This window comes from Bemisia tabaci, chromosome 4 (genome assembly GCF_918797505.1).
Source record: "Bemisia tabaci chromosome 4, PGI_BMITA_v3".
NCBI classification, from domain to species: domain Eukaryota; kingdom Metazoa; phylum Arthropoda; class Insecta; order Hemiptera; family Aleyrodidae; genus Bemisia; species Bemisia tabaci.
The window spans coordinates 58,068,954-58,082,968 of NC_092796.1; the positions used below are offsets into that span (position 1 = coordinate 58,068,954).

The 14,015-nt window shown below is 39.1% G+C and overlaps 1 protein-coding gene across 1 annotated transcript; it reads left to right on the plus strand.

Moving 5' to 3' along the window:
• Positions 1-1,903: 1,903 nt before the first annotated feature.
• On the plus strand, positions 1,904-13,074 carry LOC109042557 (uncharacterized). Its single transcript, XM_072299098.1, has 7 exons — positions 1,904-3,359; positions 3,787-3,926; positions 8,304-8,491; positions 9,658-9,797; positions 10,337-10,492; positions 10,882-10,999; positions 12,934-13,074. Exons 2-7 carry the CDS (start codon positions 3,832-3,834, stop codon positions 13,059-13,061), a joined length of 825 nt encoding a protein of 274 aa, XP_072155199.1. The 5' UTR covers positions 1,904-3,359; positions 3,787-3,831; the 3' UTR covers positions 13,062-13,074.
• The last annotated feature ends 941 nt before the right edge of the window (positions 13,075-14,015 follow it).

Sequence of the window (14,015 nt, forward strand, 5' to 3'; positions counted from 1 at the left end):
AGCTGAACTGACGAGAGCTTCTATCCAACTCAACCCGTGATTTGCTTCAAATAAATTGCAGCGAATGCTTTCTTTCAAAATCTACAAATGAAAACCGATGGACCTAACGGATATTTTGAAAATCATCACCAATGAGCCAGACAGTAGTGTTTGAAATAGAAATCGCTAACAATGACCAAATGCACAGTACCAATATAAAGTATCAAGTTGTATTTTTTTAAGCTTTTTTCCTCCCAAAATGCCATTTCTACAAAAGTGTGCTGAAGATATTGATTTTGCAGGATCTTATCAAGAGCGGTCTCCGTCGAGATCTTGAATCCCGCCTTCTTGACCGAACTGGACAAAAATTTCCTCACAAAAATATTAATCCAGTCACTAGTGACCGACGTTCTTTTTCCCCTTCATTCCTAAGGGCGATCACAAATAGTAATGGAATTTGATGAGTCAGACTCCTTATTTAGGACCATCATCTACCACCTTTGGATAAATTCAAAATTGTGTTAAAGCAAAACTTTCAATTCTATGTTCAGTAATTTTAGGGCCTATGATACAATGTATGCTTCGAATGACATTAGCGGTTTTGCTATGACATTTTGGAACTGAAGCCTCATAATCTTCGGACAAACGGGTACGCGAAGGCGATGAAAAAAATTGCAACTTTTTTTTTCTTTTTAGACGATGACAAAAAAAATGCAGAAGGTGCATGATAAAACCTGGGCAAAAACCCATCGCGATGGTAGGGTAGCAACCAGATTGGAACGCGCGTTTTTAGTGATTTCGCTTTTAAAATTCAGCAATATTAGAGTCCCCCCCCCTGTTATGACATAAAATGCGTTAAACCCGTATCACGCGGTCAAAGTAGAGCTTTCAAAGTGTTCAGCCAGTTATGCACGATATTCCTTGAAAATCTCAAAATCCTATCTATGATGTGTCCCAAATACATCCATTTACATTCAAAGATTGGCGTGTCGCACAATGGATCGAGTCAATGACAGAAGTTGGACATAAAATGTTTGATTAAAACTGCACATTTTGATGTTTTTGTTGTCACATTTTAGACTTTAAGGGGTGTTTCTTGAAGAAAATTTCACAAGGAAACCAATAAAACCACATTTAGAACCTTAAAAATTTATATAAACGGAGTTTTAAGCGTTTAAAGTTTCCAAACTTTGTCCGACCTCTCCTATTGACTCGACCCACTGTGTGTCGGTCTGATGATCCTTGAGAGGCTTACAGTCAACAATGGCATCGATGAACCTTTTCAAGGACTCTACTTTGAGTGCATGATACGGGCATCAGAATGAGGGTGAGTTTTTTACAGGAAAAAATGACGCCCTCTATAGTTTAGAGATAACGCAGCAGGTGCAACAATCCTCTGACGTAACTTTTCTCATCAAGAACCTCAACATTGCACATTTCGACGAAAATTGAACGGTTTTCCAACTGTTCACAAGGTCATTGTCCGTGCCCAGCTTCCCACGTTAGACGTGGTGCTTTAAGCATCTGCCGGCTGCGGCGCGCGGCGATTGGATATTGGGAGTGACATCAGCCGAGAACCGCTTATTCCTCATCGATGCTACGCAGTGGCGAGGCGTGAATGATCGATTATCGATATTCCCCCATTGGAAGCTGTAGTAAAGAATCGATTATTGAGGAGTTCGCTGCGAACACCTTGTTTTTCGGTCCTTTTCCTTAAGTTTAAATGGCCGATCAATCGATATATCGCAAAGCACGCCGCGCCATTAAATGCGATGGTAGCAGATGGTAGGGGTCCGAGGGGGCAAGGGGGCTCGGAGGGGGGGGGGGGGAGATCAACCGAGCGCACCCGCGCAGGCTAAAATCCGCGCTCACGATGATATTCAAAATTCAGATGATCAGTTCGACCGATCTTGCGATGAATCCGAACATTGCTTTCCGGTAAAACGCCCGCTAAGCCGCGATTAGACATCCTCCGTCTGGATCATGGATTCGATAGTTGCCAATTTTGGCGAATGGAATAATTAGCGGGTTTCTAAATGCATCGTATTCCTCCGATGATCTGTGATGGATCTCGGGAGGTTTGGAGTCGCGAGCCTACAAGTCATCGGTGGATCATCAGACCTCCAACCACTGCTCATCAGGTCTCCCCAAAAAATCGGTCGTCCGTAAACGCATTAGACATATATGAAATCATTACATGTACGTGGCATTAAATGTCGCAGTTAATATCAAAGTCAATATATTTTTAATTATTTTGGACATCACAAATTCGAACATGTTTTTCCTTTCCAATTTTTTGTTGATTTCCTTTTACAAGTATACGTCATCACATTTAAAAATGCATGCCTTTCAAAGGTTTTTGACAGATAAGCAACAACACAGTAAGAAAAGGTATCCAAATTTTTTGTGTTAGTAACTATGTTAGTAAATGGCAAGTACACAACATAGAGTTGCTATTAAATTCTGTCTGTTGAATTCACCAAATCTTCCGGTCAAATAATCAAGTGTTTTGATTGAAAAACTCCGAACTGCCAAATACCATGCACGGATGGTTAAAGTCAAGCCCAGACCTCGCAAAAAATAATCTAATGCGCTATCCGCTCAACCGACGTAGTGGCCACGGCCGGTCCCGGTTCCGTAGAGAATAACTAGGTTAAGAATACAATTAATTATTCATTGAATAATTAACTAACCAAACCAAAAGATTTGAAAACTCATAGTACTGAAATATTCTATGATATTAACTTATTTTAACTTTTATAAGATACGATTTATCCATAACTTCCAACAACTCACATATTTGAGTTTTCAAGAACAGCTTGATTATTTGTATACTAATTGTTATATTTCTATGAATAAAAAAAAAAAAATGCGCTAGCCACTCGCAAGTCGCAACCTTTGAACGGTAGTGTAGAAAACGTCAGTACAGATAAGGTCAGCAGGACGTACCTGACTTCTTAATTCTGAGATGTTTCGAAGTATATACTAAGGTTTCGTATGATACAGTCAAAAATTTGGTTGATTGACCAAATTACTGTAAAAAAGTTGACCCAAAGTAATAAAAAACTCGAAATTTCCAACTGTGTATTCTAAATTGCGATTTACGAATTTTAATGATGAATATGAACGTATTGTCCGGTGTTTGACTGCGTTCAATAAACTTTGTTTCAGATATCAGTTGTTTCAAGTCGAATACATATGCTAAATTCACCGCTCATCTACGAACAACCCGAAAGTTACTATTTGCACCTTTGTTGGAGGGCTCAAAAAAGAAATGCAAAATCCAGAGCCTGGGTGAAAGAGAATACCTCCTAGATCTGAGAGGGCCAGATTTTCTGCTCTGTGGGGTTCGACAGTGCAATTTCCAGTCTGGAAGTGAGGTTTGAGTTGATATTCAATCATTTGAAATTGAGGTATAGGTTCAATTCAAGTTGTACACTATATGACGTCTAATTCATTTGCGTTTAAGAAGTGACGGCGTATGAAATTCATATTAATCCACTCAAAAATTGATGATACAGTTGGAAAAAAAACATACTTTTCATTGCGATATTTCAGTATTAAGAAAAAGCCAGAGCACTTATGAAACGCACCAAGTTATGTGAACAAATATGATCGATAATTTTTAAACACATTCATGTTAAAAGGAACTATGTGCAAATGAAGTAAATATGATTACTGTTCAACTTACACATCAATGCCCATGCTGATTAAAAATTAAGATGACGAATACTTCCCAACTGCCATGCAAATGATTGTTCAGGACCGAACTACACAAATTAAAGATTCATTCGTTTCTGTTTACAGGTGTTCTGCCTCCAACTAAGGTTCCAAAATGTCAAAGGGCTTCTGATGGCTGATGATTCTCTCTTAAAAATTGAATGTCAGGCGCACCGACCAAAAGCCCATCAACTTGGCCGTTTCTCCATCCCCGTTGAAGAGGACAGGTGGGCAACTTTGATCTGCCTTCAGTTCTGACGAATAACGTCAATGTTTGTATTTAGATAAGATTATCTGTATTTAACGATATTCAGCTGTCGTGGCTTTAATCATTACAAGGAAATTAAAGATGAATTACAAAAAACAAATTTAAAATTTGAGCCTCAAGGTGGCAAATAATATAAAGATTTGGGATGTCACACAAGGGCCATATAAGGTCACTGGATAACATGCATGTAGGTCTAGCGTAACCGAATACAAAATAGAGACAGCTGACAGCGACGTGTTGCTCAGAGACTGATGTATGCATGTAATATTGTATAATTGTAACACCCTACTTATCCGTATAACCATCTTATCCGGAATAAAATGGTTCAATATTTACAAATTTTGAAGAAACGCCCATTTTTCTATACTTATCGAGACGGTTCTAGAATTGATCCAAAAATGTTTGATTATTCAAAGGTAAACTTTAAAAACTGACGAGAAGTTTTAAAGCAACAGCAAATTCAAAATTTTTAAAAATTCCCATATCTTCAGAAAAACTCTTCCTCCTTTTCTTCAAAAAGAGCTCAGGATTGATCCAGAATAAATCGTGATTTCATCATAAATTACAGAAATAATGACGGAGATAGCAAAATTTCAAGGTTTTTCAAAAAACCACAATGATCGGAAAAATTCTAAAAATCATAAATTGTTGCGTATGAAGTGAAACAGGAATTAGGGTTCCTTGGATTTCTGTCCATCTTACTTTGGCATAACAGGTGGCAAGAGTCCAAAAGGGCTGACAAACGTCGCAAACCTGCGTGGGAGGAGATAGTTTAAATGTGCAGTGCGAATGGGGACCCGGGCGGGGGGGGGGGGGGGGGTGGGTTTGAATTCACCGTCATCCGGAAAATCGGGCGAACGGTACCGGTGCGCAATTCACGGCGAGAACCGTCGACGCCAGACCAGTGATGCCAACTTTTCAGTTTTCCCGTATGAACCCAAGTGCCGAATGGTGATATTCCGGTGAAATGAGGCATCCTCGGACCTGGCGGCACTGAAAATCGCCCCGTCCACGGAGGAGTAAACGGGAGGACGCCCATGTTCGACACTATTTGGCGTCGTAGCGCGTCGCGGCGCGGCGGTCGGAATCCAGTTATCCACTAAATAATGGTGTGTTTATTTGGACAAGCGCCTCGTCGCCATTGTTTTAGCCCGCGATGCTACACATTAGACCGATTTTGAACAGCCTCGCCCTCGAGTTGTACGAAATAATGATGTTATGACGTAGAATATATAGACTACGTGAAAAAAAAGCGCTAGCTCCGGTTATTTTCTCGCCACTCAAACGATTGGCAAATCTGAGGTTAATAGTATACTGATTCCGTTGGTACTGATTTCGGGACGTTCTAGGGAGTTTGATTGTTATCAAATGTGTTTTTCAAAACAAAGTATGGGAGTCGTATTAAGAGGTTTGGGGTCTGGCCGTCGTATCATTCCCTCCCTCCAAAAAAGTGCACCTCCGATTTAACCCTGATTTCCTTTCTACGCAATGCGAAACGGTAAAAGGAGATGGGAACATTTTTATGAAATCGCAAAATCCACAAAGTTTTCAATTAAGGTAATTCGATGGATACCATATTTTGTGTCAGAACGGCATGCGATATATCGCATCAATTGGTTCCATTCTTTCAGCTACTCGTCATTTTTCTCCAATTTTGAGATCGCAATTCTGTTGTCAGGAGACTTAAGCACTCTCTTACCAATTTAAACAAAGAAATTCAACGTTATGAAGACGTTGTTTTTGTAGAGAGAAAACATCGCATTCGATACTGATATCCAAACTGCACTCGAATGCGATATTTTCTCTCTAAAAAAACCATGCCTTTATTACGTTGAATTTCTTTGTTAAAATTGGTAAGTAAGTGCTTTCAGGGTCGGACTGGTTCGCATTTGAGGGCGTAGACCCTTGGCTGGTTAAAGGGGCGTAATGTGATATTTCCTGATGGGGCATCCCCTTCGTGGAGAGGGGCTCAGAAAATTTTGGCAAAGCAGCACAAGTTTACGCTATTTTCAGGTTCAAAGTTTATTAATCGTACAGAGTAAAAATTGTAAAATTGAACGTATTGAAGTGACCGACAGACTTCTGAAATTAAAGAAAACAAAAAAAATTAAAGCCACTGGACGCATCCAAGCACCATTATTTCCACAAGAACCGTGTCAGTGCTGCGGTTTACACGAGCTTAAGACGTGGGTCTAAAATCCATCCTAAAAAAGAATCAGGCAAGAACCTGAATACAGAAGAAAGAACGAGGTTCAGGAAATTCAACCTGCAAGAACGCTCAGCTCTTTTCTATTCAATTTGTTAATGGATAAGCTAATCGATGCAGTTATAGATTCAAGAGAGGCTATCGGCTAGGCAATTCGAATATCAATATAATCTGTTATGCAGACGATGCTGTTTTAGTAGCAAGCTCCGAGGATGATCTGCAAAGAATGCTCTATTCCTTCAACCTATCTGCAAAGACATTCAACATGAAAGTGTCGGCTAAAAAAACAAAAATCAGTTGTATCTCTGCGCCGTCGTTAATGCGCATCCTTTCCCTCGCTTTATTTCCATATTGTGTTTGTTTGCGTTTGTCTTATTCGTAATGGTGCTTCAAGCACTACGTGTATAACACAGCCGAAGGTAGGAGAGATGTGTTCGGGCCTCTTTTTTAACTTTTCTCTCGAATCTGAGCGACACCTCATTGGCAGCATATAGCAGAGCATTGAGAACTCACGCTTCGCGTCATCGCGCCTTCAATTTTTCAGATGCAGCACGGACGTCCATCAAGTACGAATAGTTGTATCTCTGCGCCGTCGTTAACGCGCATCCTTTCCCTCGCTCTATTTCCATGTGTTTGTTTCCGTTTGTCTTATTCGTAATTATGCTTTAAACTAGAGCAGAGCATTGCGAGTTCACGACTCACGCCATCGCGTCTTACATTTTTCATATGCAATGTGGACATCCATCTTGCGAGAATAGTTGTATCGCGTTTACACTTTAGATGTCTCTTACTTTTGAATTTCGAAATAAATTAAGGTTAAGTTTGCCCGAGATATGCTATGATATGTCCAAATCAATAGTCATTTTGAAAAGGAAGAAATATGTTTAAAGGTCTCTCATGAGGTCTATAAAGTGTGCGTATGTCTAAAAATCGAACCGGCTATCGTTTCCACGGGAGTTACACATAGAGAATGAAGGAGGGGGATGATAAAGCGCCTGTATGTCAACAAAAAGGTGACAATTTCACAGAAAAGTGTTTACGCTTCAGCAAGTAGTTCTTGGACCTCTGTTCACCACTATGCGTAAAAGCACCTCTCTTCACTCCTAACTCTCTCTTCTTCCGTTCATTTATGAAATTTTTCGCATATATTCTCGGTCGTAATTTTTTTTCTCTTCTTATTTTGCTATCTGTCAGAGGGGTGCGTTTTTGGCGCGCCAAGGGGGCGTATCTGCCAATGGCAGATTGGCCTTATGGCCAGTCTGAGCCTGAAGTGCTTTAGTCTCCTGACAAGAGAATTGCGATCTCAAAATTGGAGAAAAATGACGAGTAGCTGAAAAAATGGAACCAATTGATGCGATGTATCGCATGCCGTTTTGACACAAAATATGGCGTCCATCGAATCACCTTAAGATTTGCATCGGGGTTGCCTTGAAATGCATCTAAAATGCAGTCAATTTTCGATATATTTGGGGGGGGGGAGGCCCCTGCACCTTCTATCAAATAGGGAGAGGTTCTAGATTCCCCTTGCCGAGAGTGTGGTTCGAGTTCGATCGTTTTGCCAGAAGGGCCATCCAAGAAAACGATGTTGCTATGGGGCTGTCCTTAAATTGGACGTATTTCTATCAAACGGAACTATGTGTATTATGACGTGAGCCCTGTTATGCATGTATTCTTATGGGTCTCAGAGCTCATGTCTTAATGCACATAGTTCCGTTTGATAGAAATACGTCCAATTGCGTAACGCTCCAAGGAGAGGGTGGGGATGGGCGTCTTTGCCAGCGTTTGGCAGCGTTACAGGGGGGGGGGGAGGGTGATATAGACGGGTTTAAAGACTTTAGGTTCACCTGCGAACATAATAAACATTAAAAATTCGGAAGAAAAATATTCATATGTTTATCAGGAAATTCTTGTTTTATCAAAGAAAATTTGACTGTGCCTGGAGGTTTATACGACATTTTTCTTAACACGGAAGAATAGAACGGACTTTAGCGGACCTCGTTGGAATAGAAAACGTCGTATGTTCACGCTAATCCTTGGAATCATTCAATTTAAATTCAATAATTCTAAAAATACGTAATACAAATATGCAGGTACCAGTTAACTTCAAGAACATACTTTGTTTAATTCCAGGAAAGGCGAGTTCCGTTCTGCATCTATTCTAGCACGAGGGGGCGACACGGAGCCGAAAATGGAGAGCGATATATTCTTACTGCGGAAACAAGGTAGTCAGTTCAATAGGCTGATGCGCCCGGGGGAAACTCTCATGTTGGGAGAGGAGTTAATGATTAAAACATCAGTGCGTTCAAAAAATGATGATGGTAAGGTTATACCAGGAATGTTTGGATTGCATTTTGCAAAAAGGAACCACTAGCATTGCAATGATGCTAAGATTGTGCAACTTCATCCTTTGCAATAAAATTGCGGAAATCGTGAAAAACTATGAAATTTAGATGGTAATTTTTGTCTTAAATTTACAGTTTTTAGCGAGTAAAATAGAAACTATTTATGGATAATCGGGTTTTTCCTCCAAGACAAAATAAGTTGCACAATCTTAGCAACATTGCAATGCTAGTGGTTCCTTTTTGCAAAATGCAATCCATCGTGTTTCTCGCGAACTTTTACAATGAATCCATGTCAAATTGCAATCCCCATCTGCACATCTCCATTCGCACATTCACCATGACGACGGCTAGAGTGCGAAACCACGTTTCTCTGTTTACAACGTTGTAGACTTCCTATCATACTTTGTTTACTCTTTAGAAAACTAAATAACGTAATATATATAAAACTTCCTTGATTTTTCTTCTCTGTTGGCAGAATATTCTGTGAAAAATTCAAGCCATTAATTTGGCTCGATTCTCTTCGTAAAAATGGAGCAGGAGCAGAAGTTTTAAAACACCAAAATGGAAATATGCGGTTTTGCACTTCGGCCATTGATAAGTGATTTACAGGATCCCTCACCAAAATATCGAAAGTATATTCTGGTGTGTCGTTGTGGGATTTTAGATTCTGTGACGAAAAAAAAGTCGCGAGAAGATCAAGTTTTGCCCATGCGTAGTGCAAATAATTAAACAAAATTGATAAATAAATAAAATTAAAAACGATAATCTCACGATGTCTTTCTGAATAAAAAAGCATCCACACTGTAGCTGTTTAAATATGGTTAACATATAGTCTGATCTGACATGCCTTTGGATCTAAAACGCATTATCGATTAAATTGAAAAAGTCAAACTACAGCGGAGATCAAGTTGTGAGGAAGAGAAGCATTCGTGAAGAGAAAATGAAACCTCAAGATGGTACAATGATACGTGAATATAATAATTTTAGGTCAAGAAACTGTTTCTCTTGTTTTACGAAACCTCTTTGAGAGAGCAGATCTTAAAGTCTTATAGGTCAATGGCAGTTTTGTTAGGAGGTATTTAACAATAATACTTTTAATTTGTCATTTATTTTTCTCGTATAATTTTGTATTTTGATTACAGATTGGCAGTTCTCTCGGATGAGTGACGTAGTTGCTCAACGCGTATCAAAAGTGAACGCGGCTACACAGAGTATAGACGATGACTCAGATGACACAGTCGTAATTGTGGACACCGATGGATGCCGAAACCCAAATTTAAACGTGCGTACGTCCTTAGATATACTGCTGTGCTACGGAAGAACGCCGTATGAACATTCGAGAGTTGCCAAATTTCCTTCAATAAAATGTTCATTTTTGAGGAAAGTTATGGATATTTTTCCTTGAAATTTTCAGGGACTCTAGGTGAAATTGCTAACAACATCATCTGAAAAACTGGAAAAAAATATTCATAAGTTTACCGTGAAATTCGTGTTTTATCTTAGGAAATTTGGCAACGCCTAAAGGCTCATACGGCGTTCTTCCTTAGCACGGAGGCATACGAATAGTTTTGAGTATAGTAAAAAAGACCACCTACGACACACTCTTACGTTCAGTTTTAATATAAAATCTAATATATTCATGTACAAGACCAGTATAGGGAATGAAAACTTTACAAGGCACCGAAATATGAGAAAACTAAAATGTGGCCCCTAATGAGACAGGGTCTGCCAGGATATCACGTGTTCAAGCACGTGTTACACCATTTTATTTCTCCAAATGCCAGAGGGTTCTATAGAATGTGCGCTCATTTCAAATTTCAGGATGTCTGCCCTTTGGACCCGGAACAAGACAAGGACGATCCATTGGTGACGACGCTAATCTTGCGAGTATTCATGATGGATTCCATGCTTGACGGTGAGGAGCTGCAAATCACACTTCGGACAACGGCTTGTGTTGAATATCACGACTGCAACCCGGTGAGACATCACTCAAAATATGTTGAGTCAAATAGCTTTTTGTTGCACATCAAAAGCTGATTGAACCGCGTTCAGCAGGATGGAACCTAATCACGTCGGCTTTTGCCAAATTTAACTTTTTACAGGAGAATTTTGGGCGGAATTTATTTTTTGAATGGATCAAGCTTTTTTTATAATTCTTTTCATCTTACTTTTTCCGCAGTCATTCCTCTTATCTCTTAAACAGCCGTATTATTCTTACGATCGATGGCGAATCAAATAGAGACACATTTACTCGCACTCACTTGACCGAGAAGCATTTGGCTTAAGAAATTAAATGATTTTCCTATTTTCAACAAAAAACTTATTTTCAAAGGACCTTTTTAATTTTTTTAAAAAATGTCTTTTAGAACTGCTTGAACTCAGGATCATCGTGGCAAAATAAACTGGTGCGTTCAAGGCGTAACATTCCTGAAAAAACAGCAAACAAGAATTCAAGTATCTTCATCAAAATTGAAGTTCCTCCTGGTAAGTGTAGCGCAGCACATGCACATTAATTAATAGGTAAACTCACCACGAAATGTCGGAAAGGTATATGTTTGTGTGGATTAATTACCTCTCGAAACATTTTCGACGCTGCAGTTAATAGTATTAATGTAAAACTAACGTCCATACTGCCGTGCTAAGGAAGAACGCCGTATGAGCCTTCAGACGTTGCCAAGTTCCCTTCGATAAAAACCGCATTTACTGAGAAAATTGTGCATATTTGCTTCCAAGATTTTCAGACTATTTTGTACACAATTTAATTTAAAATATCTGTAGATTTCAAAGAAAAATGTGCGTAAATGTCGTCAAAAATTCATGTTTTATCAAGGGAAATTTGGCAACTCTCGAATGTTCATACGGCGTTCAGCACGGCAGCATATGAGTAAGTGTTCATTCCGATTTCAACCACGCATCTCGGTTGCGACGTTCAGCAGACTCCGCATTTTATTGTTTAAATGAACAAAGTACTCACGTCCAGTCTTGCAAAATTCTGTGATTGTCCTCTTCGTGCGAGAAAATTCCGTGACATTTAAGGAATGATATTGCATAATAGGAACTCACTTCAACAAAGATAAAATTGTGCACTTCATCTTTTAAACAACCGCAAACGAGATACGTGATGGTATTTCACCTGTCATTTTGTCTTAAGTGTTCATTCCGATTTCACCACGCACTCATGCAGACTCAGGTTGAGTTGAGAGATCCGCGTTTTATGATTTAGTGAGTTACGATCCGCCTTCAAATGGATGTATATGCAATTTCCATACAATCACTGATCATTTCACCTCCTTCATAAGACGAAAATTTCAGTAATGACGCGGCAAAATCATATTTATTGGTGTCATTTCATACTTTCATTGGACATTTTTAGCTAGCAGAGGGCGAAAAGACCCCAAGGCGCGTGTTTTTTAAATTAAAAGCTATAGAAACTTGATTCATTGATCACCTCCTCGCAAACCAACTCCCGTGCGTCTTTCGAATTTCAAATTGTTGTGAGATCAGTGGCGTGGCGTGAATTGCGATGTATCGATTGTTCTGCCTTTTAAACCTATAGTAAAGAATCGATTATTAAGGTGTTCGCTGCGAACACCCTGTTTATCGATCCTTTTCTATAGGGTTAAATGGCAGAACAATCGATATATCGCAAAACACGCCACGCCACTGTGTGAGGTGTAGGATTATTTGGATTGCATTTTGCAAAAAGGAACCACTAGCATTGCAATGTTGCTAAGATTGTGCAACTTCTTTTGTCTTGGAGGAAAAACCCGATTATCCCTTAATAGTTTCTATTTTACTCGCCAAAAACTGTAAATTTAAGACAAAAATTACCATCTAAATTTCATAGTTTTTCACAATTTCCGCAATTTTATTGCAAAGGATGAAGTTGCACAATCTTAGCATCATTGCAATGCTAGTGGTTCCTTTTTGCAAAATGCAATCCATTTCATACTAGCTTTGATAATTCGAAACCGCATCCAGTTCAACACTCTACAACTCTACGCTCACACAAAAAGTACCTAGTGCGCTCTGTGGCCGAGAACAAGCAGAGCACTTATTTTCACTCGCATGCAATTATTCTTCTCCATGGGAAACTTTCCTCTTTCTCGGCAAATAGGGTTTCAAATAGTTGAAAATTGAAATAGAAGAAAAACTAAGATGGAGACTTACATCAACGGGACAGTGGCTTTCAGAGCTATATGTTCCACTGTGAGAACCAAATTGTAAACAAAATCGAGAAACAAACTTTTTTTCTTATGATTTGGTCCTAAAAATTACGGAAAAGGGCTCTGAGATGTGTGATATGCATGATATGCAGTAGGTAACTTACTTTTTGGACGACTCTCGTGCTTGTGTGTTTGATCACGCATGTGTTTGATGGTCGTCTTTGAAACAGATTGATCTTTGTTTCCTTTCAGGAAGAATTCAACAAACTAAAGTGGCGATTTCGGAGGACGATCTGCATAACCGAAAACCCATTTTGCCTGTCAGCCTCATTTGTATTCTAAGTTTGATTTTTGCAATCGTATACAAAACAATAAAGTAATGTTTTGAACTCAGTAGTATCATTTTTTCACGTTGACTTTTTCTTCGATCTGAAATGGTGATCCATAATCTCTTGTATAAAAAGAAGTATTGCCGGCGGCTGCTATCATTAATAATTTTTATCAATTTCATGAATCATTGTTCTTAAAGTTACGAATCGCCGCACGCAATGGAACGAGTCAATGGGAGAAGTCGGACTCACAAAATTTAGACACTTTGAGGGCTTACAACTCCGTTATTACAAAATTTTATTCATTGGTTTTCTCGTAACGTTTTCTCCAAGGAGCATCCCTTGAAATTAAAAATTCGACGAATATAGCGTAAAAATTTGCTGTTACTTATGGTGAAAAAATTATGTCCAACCTCTATCGATGACTCGAGCCACTGTGTGTCGGCTGATGTCGGAGCATACGTGTGAAACGCTATCCCAAGCAGTGGATATGCTCAGTTTTAAATTTTTCAGCTTTAAGGCCCCCAATCTAACTCGACCTGGAGAAGTGTACCAAAAAAATTCGAGAGTAAAAAAATTCGAGAGTAAAAAGATGAGGGAGGGCTCTCCTTGTCACAAATCGTCTTTTCCCGAACGAAGGAACATAATTTCATTCCATGGTTGCAAAATTGACTCGAACGATTCAATTTTTCACAAAAATATACATGTTCAATTTTTGTTGAGAATAGTGATTTTTGCATGCGATCAGAAGAAAAATCAGGGAAAACTTTCCGTCAGAAAAACCCACGATTCTCCCGGTAACAATGCAATTTGCGGGGGAAATTCGACAACATTGAAATGTTGTTACCTTCTCTCTTGAGGTAAATGACGATTTTTACTTCAGATCCTGAGTTGATAGTATAGTAAATTTCATCTCCATTTCAATGAGGTCATAAACTGAAAACGGGCAACGTTTCATAAAAAAGAGCAGGTGATTTGGACTTGGGACGTGGATAAATGCAACGG